The sequence below is a fragment of the Chlamydotis macqueenii genome, chromosome 5 (genome assembly GCF_036417535.1).
Source record: "Chlamydotis macqueenii isolate bChlMac1 chromosome 5, bChlMac1.mat, whole genome shotgun sequence".
In the NCBI taxonomy this organism is placed as follows: Eukaryota; Metazoa; Chordata; class Aves; order Otidiformes; family Otididae; genus Chlamydotis; species Chlamydotis macqueenii.
In genome coordinates this window covers 53,402,652-53,417,623 of record NC_141560.1, presented here as the reverse complement: position 1 = coordinate 53,417,623, position 14,972 = coordinate 53,402,652, and the positions used below count along the sequence as shown (strand labels likewise).

Here is a 14,972-nt window from a genome sequence, read left to right as displayed (position 1 = left end):
AATGTTTCCAGGGGTGGGGCATCAACCACCTCCCTGGGCAACCTCTTCCAGTGTTCCACCACCCTCATTGTAAAAAAATTTCTTCATATCTAGTCTGAATCTTCCTCCTTCTATTTTAAAACCATTACCCCTTGTCCTATCACAACAGGCCCTGCTGAAGAGTTTCTCCCCATCTTTCCTCTAAGCCCACTTTAGGTACTAGAAGGCCGCTGTAAGGTCTCCCTGGAGCCTCCTCTTCTCCAGGCTGAACAGCCCCAACTCTCTCAGCCTGTCCTCATAGGAGAGGTGCTTCAGCCCTCTGATCGTTTCTGTGGCACTCCTCTGGACTTGATCCAACAGCTCTTTGTCCTTCTTATGTTGGGGGCTCCAGAGCTGGACACAGTGCTCCAGGTGGGGTCTCACGAGAGCAGAGTAGAGGGGCAGAAATACTCCCGTGAAGCTTTGTCAGCACCCACTGATTGCAGCAGGCACCCCATTTCTATGAGCATGTTCATGTGAACAGTGGATGTTTTCATATGGATTCAAAGGGAGGTTGGACAAGTGTCTTGGAAGATGAGGGAGGAACCGTGTGGCTCGGGAATTGCCCCAGGCTGACTGTGGCTAGAGGCTGGCAGATCTTTTCAGGGAAGCCGCCTCTGTGCTTGCCCTGCTGTTACTCTTCCCTTACCAGCATTCATGGTCACTGTTGAGGGCAAGATGCTGGGCTAGATGAACTCTGCTCTGACCCGTTGTGGATGTTCTTATGATGGAAATCAAGAGCCCAAGATAAAAAGATTGCCCTGACTCTAGGCTAGGTGTGGAAATTAATTATTAACTGGTGCTGACTCAATAACTACCTTGTCCTGCCAGAAGAGACCTGGAAAAATGAATCCTGTCAGGAAGTTTTGATAATAACCCTGGCTTTTTTACTGGAGGTGGCTTGGCTATGTCTCACTGGGACAGCCTGGCAGGTTTGGCTGAATATGGCCTTAGATGCCCATACCTGTCTTCTCTACTTGCATCAGGCAAGCATGGCTCTTCCCAAGCTGGTCTTTTTGCACTCAAACCATCTCTGCTGGCCTCACTTTTGGGTACCATCCCCCAGTTTTAGTACTCTAATGACTTCTGCCTCTCTGAGTTGTCCTTCAGTGATGTTCTGCATCTTGCTTATGAAGCTGCTTCCCCAGTAGTTTCCCGTGATGGTCTGTAACTGGGGAAGGTATGACAGCACTCGTTAAACTGAGATCTGCTTTGTGCCTCATCTGCATTTATGCCATGCAGTGCCCTTACAAATGAGGATGGAAGCAAAGAGCTTCTCAGTGAAAGGCCTCTGGGAGAGAACTCCGTCAGAGCTGCAGTGTATTTTGCTTGCTGAGGCTCTCTCTTATTTACCACTTTATTCCTCTACAAGTTCTGTCTCACCATTGACAGAGCCACATCTGGCTTGAAGCCACTTGAAGCAGCTTGAACAAGAGACTCTGCGCTTGGAACATGGAATTAATGGGCTTAGTCTTTTACACGTGAGTGAAATCCTTTCAGACTGTTGTCCATGTCAGGCTCCTAACTCTTCTAATTAAGAGGCTTTTAGCTCAGCCAGTATTGGGAGCTGCTGTACAGCTGGGCTTTTGATAACATGAGGAGATGCTAGAGGTAGGGATGTAATGGGTTCGATTTCAGCTTGCACATACGTCTCAGAGAGAACTGAACATCCTCCTCATACAGCCTTTTGTTTGCTGCAGCAGAGCTGGGGAGACATTGTCTGCGTGGGCTGCTCTGGCTTTTGAAATAGAAATGATGAAGCTGCTAACAAGAAAGTAAGATCTTCTTTACTTCTGGGGACCTCAGTGTCTCTTTGGGCAGCTAGAGGGATGTTTCAGAAAACTTATTTCTTACTTGCACCCACTCTGGCTGTTTTCTGCAATCGTGGCTCTTGCTTTGAGCTCCTGCTTCATTTCCTCCCCTGCTGCTGCCTGCGCTCGCCGTCCGGTATGGGGTGCTGCTTCTGCTGAAACTGTGTCTTCATGGAAGGAAAGGTCTGGCAAAAAGCTTCAGCAAGGTGGTCTGTAGCAGCTAATAATGATCATTCATCAGAGGGACTATGTGATTCCCCACTGTAATCACCTGTAAAATCTATGCAGCATAAGATATTTGGATTTTTTTTTTCCTTTCAAGGCCAGCCTTGCAACTTTTACTTGAATGCAAAAAGTAAACTAGGGTTCTTTCCAACTTCTTTACAACTAACATGTATAGACTGGCCATCGGAAGCAAGATGGCTGTCCAGCTAATGGATAGAATCAAGCTTTAGTCTTCAAATTTTGGTATGTTGGCTCCATAACACACACACAAAAAAAGCTTCGTAGGAGGCTTTGTTTGAAAAAGAGCAAGAGAGAAAGACATCTCCTGCCTTCTTGCTTCTCATGCTTTCTTCCCTCCTTTCCTCCTTTCCCAGTATTCCCCAAAGCTTGTGTCCAGCTGTGTCCATTGCTTGCCAGGAATATCTACTTGACTAGAAACATATAATAGTACCTGTTTATTTAGTTTTCTGCAGAGTTTCAAATAAATATCTTCTCAAGTGACGTTAAACAGAGGTGCACTGAAAAAACACTGATTTGAAAAGGGGAGTGAAGCGTTCTGCTTATTCTTTGAAGCAGAACCACCCTCTGGCTCACGAACCAGCAGTAATAAATGGAGTCAAGTAGCGTGGTGCATAATTGCCTTCTGCTTTTGTGTCAGCTTCATATAGTTCTTGCGTCTGACATTCTTCCTGGCCATCATGCTCTTTATCCTCCCATTGTGCTAAGAGTGCAAACAGAATTAACTTGTTTGTTATCACAGCATCTGTACATGACTTTAAATTTTTTTGAGATTAAAAAAAAAACAAACCAACCAACCCTCAAGCCCTCTTTGTCTAGTACTGTTAAAATCTGCTCTCAGCCTGCTTGCACAGCTCACTTCTGCCCTGCAATGCAGAACACAGATCTGCAGAAGGAGAAGTCTAAAGCAATCAGTGCAACAAGGCTTAAAAAAACGTGGTGGTGTTGCTGAAGAAAAGCTGTCTGGAGGGTGTTACGTGGCATCAGTAAGTTGGAAGGTGGGTTGGGGTAGGGATATGCTGTACACATCTTTACAATCGCAGTGCTGTGCTTGAAGAGGTGCTCCCATTCGCAGCCTTTTTGTTTTAGGTACTTGTAAGCAATGGGAATTATTTTCTTTGGCTTCTGAAATGTCTCCGTATTTGTGTGGTTTCCTTCCTATAAAGGTGAACATTTCAGATTAAAATTCTGTTTGGCAGTTTTCGAGCACTTAAAACAGAGGCTGGGAGGCAAGAGGGGCAGGAGCGTCCAGCTTATTAAATTTTTCCCAGTGTAGGAATTGCCTGACCTTTCTTTGTGCTGTAATAACATGAAAAATTGAGTTACTATTTGGGAAGCGTTAACAAGAAAATGTCGGAGGTGGAAGGCCAGCCAGGGGACCTGCGCAGGAGAGGGCCGGGAGAGACATTTCTTCTCTTTCCTCTGTCACTTGCACAGATCTTCCTCCTTTCTGCCTTCATCCTGCTCTCAGTTCTTGCAGTTGTGATGCAGGTTTGACGTTCAAAGGTGGTGCAGAAAAGCAACAGGAGGAAGAAAAGCACATGTTGTTACCAGAGGAACCAAGACTAGAGAGAAGCACTTTGGTCAGTGCATCCAGGGAGCTGTGCGAGAGCTGGGAGCTGGCCCTGCTCATGGTGTTCAAGCCCTCTGTCTCAGCTAACAATGCTGTCACCATGCTTCCGTGCAGATTTACCTGTGTGCTTTAATATTCCCTTCCCATTCTCTCATCTGCCCTGAGACCTTCCCTTGGCACCTGGCTTTCACCTGAGCTCTGACTGCCCTGTAGGTCTGAGCCAGAGGAGGAGAGATGGCAAAAGAGCATCCTTGCTTGGTGTAGGGTCTGGAGCCCTTCACAGTGTGGAGAGTTACAGCTGACTGGTAGGCTTGGTTACACCCACGTTGTGTACAGTGTGTACCTGTGTGTGCTGTGTACCTCTGATGCAAACTCTCTGCACACTGTCTGGCTTCCTCCACTTGGTAAGAGATACGGGTGCTGAATATTGTTCTTTCCAACCAACAAGGCACCATAACTAGATGATGTGTGAGGTGGAAGTGGAGGGTCGTGTTTGACTGTGATTTCTGTTTCCTGCCTCGCAGCTCTTCCATCTGCCGCTGCCCTAGGTGGAAAAGACTTTGAGAAGATGGAGAACCAGAGGGAAGCACTCCTGCGATATGTCCACTGGGAAGGACAAGAGGAAGGGGATGAGGAGGATGGAGTGGCTCCTGGTGCTTCTCCTTCCAGCCAAATGAGCGAACTGGAAGATGTACAAGTGGAGATGTTTGAGAAGGCAAGGGAGCTCTTCCAGCTGTGTGACAAGGACGAGAAGGGTTTTATCACCAAGGTGGACATGCAGGTGAGGGAAAAAATCCTTTCCCTTTCCTGAGAGGAGCTGTAAAGTCATGGGTGGCACAAAAAGGGAGAATGTGGCATATCTTTGCTCTTGGGAAGCGTGGGTGTGCACGTGGGCTCTGTCACGTTCAGATTTCTGGGAACCAAACTCTGCCACAGCCAGCTGCTAGGAACTGAAAATCCCAGGAGGGCCTGGGACAAGTGAGACTGCAATGCCGATTTTTTTAATGAATGCATAAAATAAAAAAAAAACCCTGCAACAGTTTCTACAAACATTAAGCATGCAGTGGATGGGAAATCTCTGGGGAAAAAAAATCTGGTTTAATCTAAAAAAACAAAACAGAACAACAACCTCTCCCAAAATCAGTCAACAATGAAAAAAAATCTACCAACCTCTTAACAAAAAAAAGCTGAGTAACTTTTTTGTTTCAATCATAGCTAAAGCCTGATCTCAAAAACTCACTTTGGGTGTGAACTATAACTTTTCTCTAGAATAATGTGTTTTGCTGCTGTATGTTGAAAACAGTATTTGTTAACAGAATCTCTATAGTTCTTTGTGAGTTTTGGTTTAATGGTTTATCAGGAAGGTTACATACGGATTGTTTTTCTTCTATTTCATCTCTCTCTCCATCTATAATTAACACTTGGCAGGTCTATGCTGGTTTAATTATTGACTCACTTTGTTTTGTGTGATGCCTAATTTTGGATAGTTACGTTAGTAAGTATTTATTAAGCTTTTATCTATCATTCAATAGACAGTAGTGAGGTTTTAGTACTCACTTCTTGTTATTTGGAAGCTTCTTTGGGTGCCCCTTCACGCTAGGTGCTCTACACATATATTATGAAGGGAAATATCTCTGCTCCTTGTCTGTGCTGGGAAAATAGTGATACAGTCCCAACAGGCAGAAGATGACAGCAGAAAACTGACTCTCTGTTATGGACTGAACATTTTGTTTATGGTCTGCAAGATTTCCTGCAAGAGATGGGAACTGAATCCAGGCACCCACAAGTCTGTCCTCCCTCTCTGGCCAAAGAAATGGAGCTGGGTACCTGATGTGCCCATCGAGAGCTCTCTTGGGAGCAGCAGTGGTCCACAGGAAGCTGGCAGTGCTCCAGGGGCAGCCACCTTTGGACAGGGCTTGGGCAGGGGTGAGGGAGGCAGGCAGTGAACTAGCGGCAGCCGTTCTGAAGTGAGGGAGGGAAGAGGGTTGATGTCCCTCCAAACAAAATAAGCCAAAACTCCCTCTCAGCAGTCCTGGTTGAATCATCCGGTAATGGAAGGCATTGCCTTACCAGTGGGTACAAACAGGGATTTGTGTCATTGCTCAGCTGTACGGGCAGACTGTCGCATCCCCGCCAGGATGCAGTGCCGAAAGGGCACGTTGCTGTGGGCCAAAGCAGAGGGCAGCAGGGATAGGAGCTGGTCACAGGGAAGACTTGAGTCATGTCTTAATTTTGTTTGTTCTTTTGCCTCTATAGCGGCTCCAGAGTGAACTCCCCCTAACCCTTGAACAGCTGGAGACTGTTTTTGACAGCTTGGAGCAGAACAATAATGGATACCTGACGCCTGTGGAGTTCAGCATGGGACTGGGTAAGGAGTGCACAGAGGCAGAGGAAGGAAAAATCCCACCTGTGACATGATGTTTTATGTTGGTAAGAAAGAAAGTGCAGTGGTTCTGCTGAAGCTGTACCAGCTGTACAGGGCAATGTCCCATGCTTATGTGAATCTCACTGGAGAAGATGTGCGTACAATACTGCTGTCCCCCTTCCTGAGGCTTTGTGTTGCCTTCTTCCGCAACTGTTACCTGCCTACCTGGTAGAGCCAGCTTCTGAACATCTGCTGCTGGAGATGGAACACACTGCAGCCTGTATCTGGCCATGTGTCCACAGCTGTTCATCTGCATAAGGACCCTTGTTGGATGAGGGGACAGAAATGACAGCTGTCTCCGGCTGGTTTATTCAGTGCTGTTCAAGGATATTAGTAGGAGTCCTGTTAGTAGGTTGGCACACTAGCAAATGAGCTTTTGCTTTCCTCTTACTCTTGCCTTTTCCAGACACTAGGAGAATGATAATCCTAGGCCAGAGTCTTCATCCAGCAGCACAAGCAGTGCAAGGAGTGTTAAGGAGGAGGGACCACCATAGCACTACTAACCTTTGCCATGGGTGCTTAGTTGCCTTAGCTGGTAGTAAGCTCTCGGAATATCTGCACCCTCTTAGCACCTTCCCTAGACATGTAGATGTGTTAATGGGATCAGGTCAAAGCAAGTGAATGCAGGTGGTCTAGCGTTTTTGGAAGTCATTGAGGAAGCTCTTGAGCTGTAGTGTCCTGATTGCTCACATTGTGGCTTTCTGTCATCTTGGAAAGGGCGAGGGTCTCTTTGGTGCTTGGATCTGAATGGCCAGAAGCAGCCAGTCCTGAAAGGAGAAGCTGTAAAGATTTCCTTGGAATAAATGTGGAAAGCTGTGTCTTAGGCCAGCCTGTTCTGTGTTAACCCATTGAGTGCCTGCTGACTATGCCTGTGTCTGCCTTGTGTAAGAGATACGAGCCTGCAGGAGTGAGGCCTTGTTGTCTGGTTCTGCTGCCTTTGCCAGAAACAAAAGTCATCTCAGGAGCATGGTTTTTCCTGCCCAGCACTGTGTAGATGGTGAATGGGTGCCATTTGGACACCTTGGCATCCACAGTGCCAAGTCTGTGTTGTGACTTGGTTATTCCCAGATATCATTGTTTTAGGCATTTGTCCCAGCCATAGCCATAGGTGGGACATCATGAGGGTACCTGCCTCAGGGCCATTGCTGGCAGAGGTAGGCAAGATTTCTCTTTTGTGTCAGCCACCAGTTGTCACGTACCACCCCATGTTGGTAGCCTGGCTCCGTGGGACTTGCTCCGGTCTAGGCAAAACACAACACTTTTGCATTTCTTTCCTTTATGGTTGTTCTTTGTGTCTGGCTTAATTTAAATCCTTTTCAGACTCTGCCCATAACTCAAGAGTTTGGCCTGGCATATTGGTGTCTTCCTTCTGGAGTGTGCAGGGGGAAATCAAGGGAAGTGGTTCAAGCTGCAATCAACTCTGCATCTTGAGAGCTCCTTGCATGTCCTCTGAGAGGTTACAGGGTGCATCTGCACAGCTGACAAAAGAGTATACATTTAAAATGTTCAATTTAAAGCAATCGGAGATTCTTCTTAGGATGTCAAAACTATCTTCAGATCATTCTCTACCTCAATTTTCCCAGCTGTAAAAGAGATAATGGCTCTTTATTTAAAGCAGACGTCCAAAGTGCCTGATCTAAGCCCATCGCTTTAATTAACTGTCTGAGCCTCAGGTTTCAAATGGAGTAGGGCCAGTTACTAACCAGTTACTAACCTTACTAATCTCCACACTGCAAGATTTTTAAAGCACATTTTAATAGCAGGAGGGAAGCAGCTAGATTCTGGAGATATGGAGCTAAGAAGTGGTAACATTAAGTTACTTGAGGTACACAAATAGTGGATATTTTTCCCCTTAGAGTAGCTTCATGTTCTCATCTGTGCTCTGAACATCCTTGGCTCCTGGCCCTGTGGCTGGGATGTCATTTTTGCTTTTTGAACCAAGCAGATATGTTTTGGAAAGGAAGAGTAGCTGCTAATGGAGGTCTGACCTCTGTATACAGGATGGGGGCCTGCATTTTGGATAGGATTGCTTGATTTTTTTCTTTGAGAAGAATTTGTTCCCATCGCCAGTGTTTGTCACGTGCCTTGCATAGCATGATGTTCTCATGGCATTAGTGTCTCAGCATGAAACAGGATCCAGATAGCTGGAAGCCATCTGTACGTGGGATGGGGCGGGAGGGGGTGTTTGGAGGGTAAGTTAATTTTGTTCAGACACTACACCACAGTCGTAGCAAGAGGCGGACCTTGTCCCGTAGCACTTGAATCAGAACAGATGTAGCACATGAGAAAGGAAGGGTAATGATCTCCTCCTCACTTTTTTTAAGCTGGGGAACTGAGGCATGGTGCTATTCAGTGTCAAGCTCGCAGTCCCAGAGGGAGCTTGTGGGATCACTAACAACACTCCCATGGAGCAGCGCTGTGGGCTCGGAAGTGACCTCATGCCGCGTGCTTCACATGCTGAGAGTCCGAGGCCGTGGGTGGTAGATCATCTTCACGCAGATGTGAGCAGAGCCCTAACAGTCTGTTGTTGGTCTGGGAGTTAGTTTCAGTCCCAGCATTGCAGGCTGGACACTGACATAACTCAGGACATCAGAACAGAGGCTCTTTACTGACCAGGAGCTGTATTCTATACCACCAGCAAGCAGGCAGCTTCTCATGGACCTCTGTCGGGCTGCCATTTGAATAGCAGCTTATTAAATGACATCCAATTTGACTTATTTTATTCTCCTTCTTCCCTTCTCCTTCAACCAGGAAAGTTAATAGGTATTGAATTGTGTCAAGGGGCTGGAAGAATGGATCACTCCAGACATGAGGAGACATTTGAGTCAGGCTGGTCAGATGACTTGGACCCAGCAGATGATGATGAAGAGAAACGATTCTGTTCCATGATGGAGCAGCTTGGAGCAGCCCACATGTTTGAAGAGTAAGTAGGAGAGTCACATGGCATTACTTCTACTCTGTTTTCATCTTGCAATACCAAAACTTCAGTGTAGCAGCAAAGAGGTGAATTGAGCTGCTAGCACCCTGAAGCACTGCTTGGGATTTCTGTACTGCTGTCTTGGGTTTTCTTACACTTGGTAACAAATGCAGTGAAGTCTAGGTTTTCTCATCAATTACTTTTAGTGTAGTGCTTTTCACAAAGAGTTTCCCAAACTCGAGTTCATACCACAGCTGTAAAATGTAGCAGTTGATGGCGTGGAAGCCAGTCTGCACACAGCAAATGAAAAGAAGCATGTGAGGGTTAGACAAGGTAAGAAGGATGAGTGTGCCGTCTGTTCCAAAATGGTGGGTGACTGTTCACATATGTTCAGACAATCTTAGTTCTAAGAGCGTGAAAGATCTATGCTCAAGGGGCCGTTTGGGACTGGGTTGATCTTAGAGTGTGAAAGGCTAAACTGGGCAAGGGATGCTCACCCAAGCCGTGAAATTTGATATTAATGCCCTTGCACATGGCCCCAGTGTCATCCAGCCTTTTTTTAGGGCCTTCCCAAGTGCAGCATTATGCATAAATGGTTCTTACTGATGCACATCTGCTGGGGCTGGGGTGCCCAGCAGCATCTGTGGCAGCCCTTTTTCTCAGGCACTATACTCCAACAGTGTTGTCAGTTTGCAGGGAGCAGCCCAGGTAGGGGCAGAAGACAGACAGGATTGGAGACAGAAGCTGAAAATGAAGGAGTTTGCTGCTTTCAGAGCTGCATCTGTCATGAAACAGATTTTTTTTTTTTGTCCCATTTGCATTGTGATGCAAAGCACCTGCGTGTTTCTTTTAATGCTAAACAATTTTTCCTGTCCTGAAAAATTCTGGAAAGCTGTTATGCCTCAAATAATGAAATGATACTATGAAAGGTCGTATTACTGTTCTGGAAACACAGCCTCTGCTCTTTATAACTCTGTTTTGAGATGCATCAGGTCTTAAAGTGGAATTATCCTGTATATTATTTTGACCACTTACTTGCAGTTGTATGCAATGTGTTCGGTAGCTACTTCATGTCATGCCTTTGTGCCAAGCCAGATGTTGTAAAGAAGTAATATAAAACAGAAGCAAATTGGGGTCGGAGCAGGAATCTGAACTATCTTCACTTTTTTTGCTAGAAAGAAATGGCTTTGTTTATTAACAGGACTCAGTATGTTCTGTTATCTAAAACACAAAGTTTTGATGAAGTGCCAGTAATTTTTTCAACTTGGGACAGAAAAAGAAGGCTATCATGCAATGGTGTCAGGGGCAATCAAGAGCTTTTTGGTTGTTTTTTTTCTTTGTTTTTTTTCACAAAGAATATTAAGGGAGACAAATACATAGACAAAGAAAAATATCTATTTGGATAATGTCTATAGGTATAATTATTCTATACATTCCAAGGCAGTTCCTCCAAAGTGCTTCATGGATTTAAAAAAAAAAAATATTAAAAAGCTCTTCCCCAAAAAGAAGCATGAAGTGACGTCTGCAGGCTTATAAGACTCTGAGAAAGAGTAAGTTAAGTAGTGTGTTCAAGTTGTGTCCTGGTTTTGGCAGGGATGGAGTTAATTTTCCTCTCAGTAGCCAGTGTGTTTTAAATTTTTATGTGAAGAATGTTGATAAGCACACTGATTAAATGAGTTGTTGCTAATGAGACCAAGGACAGTCTGGCTTTCCAGGTCTTGCTAATGCGCAGATGCAGGAAGCTGGGAGACACAATAGTTGACCCAAACTGGCCAAAGAGAATATTCCATGCCATAGATATCATATGCAGTATATAAGTGGGGGTTGTCCATGGTGGGGGACATCTCTGGTATCCCTTGCTCTCTCCTTCTCACTCCTTTGCTTGCTGCTTGGTTTCATTTCCATGATCGCTGCTCGGGACAGGCTGTATTGGTCATTGGGACATCAGGTGGTGAGAAATCCTGCATTGTTCATTTTGTATATGTTAGTATCTTTATATTCTGTTATTATTGTAATTTTCCTTTGCTATTCTAGTAAAATGTCTTCATCTGAACGCACGAGTTTTCCTTTCTTCCCAATTCTCTCCCCCATCCCGCTGGGCCGCGGGAGGGTAAACAAGAAACTGTATGGTGACTAGGGCTAAACCACAACAAGTTGTGATGAATTAAATGCCAAAACAGTGTAATCGTTATTGCATGTTCAGAAAAAGAAGACTTCGGGTTTCCAGGGCTTCCTCTGTTATCGTCCTGATGTGACACCTCGGCAAACTTGCTTCTTTTGTTTGTGCCTCAGCTTCCAAACCTGCAAAATAAATAAATAGCAAGGACAGTAGCATCCACCAGAACAGTCCTGGTGTGAGAACACCACCTGTGTGATGTGTGCTAAAATCCCTGGGCTATAACAGTTTGCTACTTGACTGTAGCTCACAGCAAATTTGCTGAATGTTCATCTCTTGGAGTCTTGGTTTAGACACCAAATGTGTTATTGCTGAATACTTGAAAAATAATCATTCCATGTTTGCTTCCTAGATGACTTTTCTTTTTCTCTTTTAGATTACTTCCTTTATTTTAACCTTGCAGCAGATATCACTCCAGATGCATGCTCCATCACTGTCCAACTTCCCTCTTTACTATGATGGTGTAATGGAGCCCATCACAGGAGAAAGGCTGTTTGTCTGTCCCGAGTGCATGTTAGAGTTGGAATAACAGTCTATAAGATGATACAAACTCATTTGCTTTCCTTCTCTTTTGTATGCTTGCTTCAGTCCACATGAGATTCGGGAGCTCTGGGCTCGGCTACGAAAGGAGCGTCCAGAGCACTTATCCGGTTTTGAAGAGTTTCTGTTGCGTGTTTCATCATACATAAGGGAGGTGAATCACGAGAAGGAGTCTATGGAACAGGCATTGAAACGGTAAGGAGAACGTCATAGCCATTTGCTGTTAGGAACCAGTGGATGCTTGAGTGCTGCCTTAAATGCAAAGAGAGACTGGGTTACAGGACATGGAGATTTTTCTTGCTGTAATAAAATTACTCTTTATCTTGATCTGATCCCCATGAGTTTGTTCTGCATCAGTGCCCACCATAGCATTTGATCTGGTTAAAATCCCACTCAGTGCCTCAATTGCTCAATCCCAATGTTAGTGGGAATCGGTTTCCACCCTCCTCTCCTGGTTTTTTTTTGTATTCTCTTTCTCTCTCTTGACCTACGTGCACCCTGCCTTTTGTAGGAAGGAGACAGACCATGACCGAGAAGTCAGATGCCTTTATGAAGAAATGGAGCAACAGATCAAAGCAGAAAGGGAGAGGCTGATCTGCCAGGTACCTCATCTCTCTTGGGTGAAGTCAAACTTTCTCTGGTCTGAAGCAGAGGTGGTGGCTCATCTGGCCAAGGAACAACTCTTACTATACTGTGTGTTGTATGCACAGCTGTGTATCTTTACCTCTGCAGGAAGCACTGAGACATGACAGGAGTAACCTGCTCCAGAAGGAACTGCGCAGCAAAGAGCAGGAGCTGGAGAAAATTGTCTACTGTCAGAAGAAGGTAACAGGACCTAAATCCTTTCTAAAGAAGCGTGTCCCCTTCTACTGTCTTTCTGCGAAGACCTTTTCTGATTGAGAATGGTTTTAATCTGCTGAGGGTTGGTACTAGCTAGTCTGGTACTAACTAGTCTGGTTCTCTCCAGTCTCTGAAGACGTTGAATTGGTTTGTCAAGTGATTGGTTTGTCTTCAACTGTAATGTCTTCCTGTGAATGTTTTGGCTATGCATTTTCCTATCTGTTTTGTTTTTGCTTGGCACAATCTTACTATCAGTTGTAGAACAACTATTTGGCAAGGAAGATGGAGTAAATATTTGGAACTTGAGTTTGGAGCCTTTTCTGATGTGTAAGGAAGCTGTGTATGAATATATGAAAGGCAAATTTATCTAGTTAGTGTTTTCTGGCTGCTCCAAAATAATCCCAAGTGAACAGTTCTATGACGCTTAGAGCTGTAGGTACTGTATATTTGTATTTCATATACATTGTATATGTGTATTTCAGCATCTAATGATGTACTAATTAATCAGTCAAAGCAGAAACTTTCAGCCTGACAGCCCTGGCATGGACATTTGTATGGGATGTCCATTCTGGATATCTTTTTAATTTTTTTTTTTTTTTTTTTTTTTTTCCTGAAGAACTGAGACATTACCTCCACAGAAACAAGTCATGGGAGGTACACGTAAGATGCTGGCAACTGGGGATATCCAAGTTGGATACCTAGCTGCGATGTGGATGAAACAGCAGTTCTCTGAAATCATCAGCTTATTGTGCAGAAGCTGGAAAAGCCAGCAAAACTTGGGTTCCATTAGGAAGGATATTGAAAATAAGATAGAGGACATCATTTTCCTGCTGCCTACACCCTTGATGTGTCTCAACTAGTGCATGCAGTTGCGGTCTCTAACTCCACTGTGTCCTTCTTGGGTATGAAGGTACAGAGAACTAGTATGATTAAGGAAATGGAGCATGTCCTTTAGGAAGAGAAACTAGGAAAGCTTAGACTTGATTTTGGAGAGGAGGAGACTGAGGGAAGATATAAGTGAGGTTTATGGACTCAGGAAGGTGGTGGATAAGGTTCACATAGAACCCCTGCCTAAATCCTGAAACAGCAGAGGCAAGGGCACTCAGTGAGACCAATATGAATTTGATTTAGAAGAATGTACTTCCTTACACAAGGTTAGTGGATTTCTGGATTTTTTTTTTGCCACAGGAGGCAGGCAGTATCAGCAGTTCAAAAATGGACAACCAAATGGACACCAGGCCTATAAATGTTTATTAAGAGGAGGAATAGTCAGGGGTGTAGCCTCTAACATCCCTAGTCCAGGGACCATAGATGCTGAGGGTGTATGAGGGGAATGGTCCATAGTTAGGTGTCCAGGCATGCTCTTCCTAGATAATATCTTCTTGCTACAGGTCAAGGCAGAGTACTTGGCTACATGGACACTTATTCTTACTCAAATGGACACTTCTGATGCTCTTAGCTGAGTACAAGCCTCAGTTATGTGGATAATCAGGTCCCTCTTGTGGTGTAAGAGCAGTATTGTCATCGTGCTATTCTATGGTATCGCTTCCAAGTACAGACAACGGTAAACGGGAGAGTTGTGTGTGACAGAGATTTCTTAGCGAGGGGCAAGTGCTTCACTTAAAGCTTGTCCCCCGGCTTACTGGAAGATCCAAAGGCTGTGGGCTGGGCTTGCTCTTTCTTATTCTCAACTCCACTGCTCAGCATATGCAGTCATGCTTAAATTTTCCTTGATGTCCAAAGGGCTGGAAGTTGCCAGACAAAGCTGGGTGTGACCTGTGCTTGTAGCCTCAGCGAGGAGAGGTATGATGCTTGTGTTTCAAGGAACCTAGGAAAGGTCAGCTCTGTTCACTCCTGCTCATGGCTGGTGTCCGCATGTGCTGGCAGAGAGCAGAGTAGGAATAAAAAAACACTTTATATTGTGCTACAGTGTGCTGCTTTACTTTCCCTTTGGGGGAGGAGAAAAAGCAAGCTTGAAGGTACAAATGTGGAGGCTGACCCTGACACCTACTACACTGGTCAGAACTGATTCCTGGTGCTCCTCTCTGATTGCGAGCATGGCTTGTATAATTTTATTTTGGGGTTGTAGGTTCTCTGATGGGTACGACAATTTCTGTGTAGCACCACCTTTGGCAGAGGGCCCTGGTTGGCTGGTATGGCTGGTTAGATACTGAAGTGTCAGTATGATCCTTCTTGCGATGCCCTATTTGTCATCTGAGATGGGTGGGTTTGACCGCTGCATCCATCTTTGGCTCTTTCCCAGACTACACCAGCCATTTGTGAGGAATTACATCACTGGTTGAGTATGTGATAGCAGGCTTTGGACTTCCCAGATCAGGCTTGTTAGTTGTGCCGGGGTCTTGTGGTGCCTAGAGTACAGCTGTGTCCCGGTGGCATTTAAACAACATCTCAAACTACTCCCAACAGTA

General features: G+C 45.0%; 1 protein-coding gene across 1 annotated transcript in view; it reads left to right on the top strand.

Moving 5' to 3' along the window:
* Positions 1-4,176: 4,176 nt before the first annotated feature.
* CRACR2B (calcium release activated channel regulator 2B) overlaps positions 4,177-14,972 on the top strand; it is a 29,171-nt gene continuing 18,375 nt past the window's right edge. The window contains exons 1-6 of the mRNA XM_010124056.2: positions 4,177-4,426; positions 5,902-6,013; positions 8,822-8,993; positions 11,752-11,898; positions 12,215-12,305; positions 12,436-12,528. Of these exons, the coding sequence (XP_010122358.1) occupies positions 4,214-4,426; positions 5,902-6,013; positions 8,822-8,993; positions 11,752-11,898; positions 12,215-12,305; positions 12,436-12,528 (828 nt within the window). The 5' untranslated portion in view covers positions 4,177-4,213. The remainder of the gene's footprint in view (positions 4,427-5,901; positions 6,014-8,821; positions 8,994-11,751; positions 11,899-12,214; positions 12,306-12,435; positions 12,529-14,972) is intronic.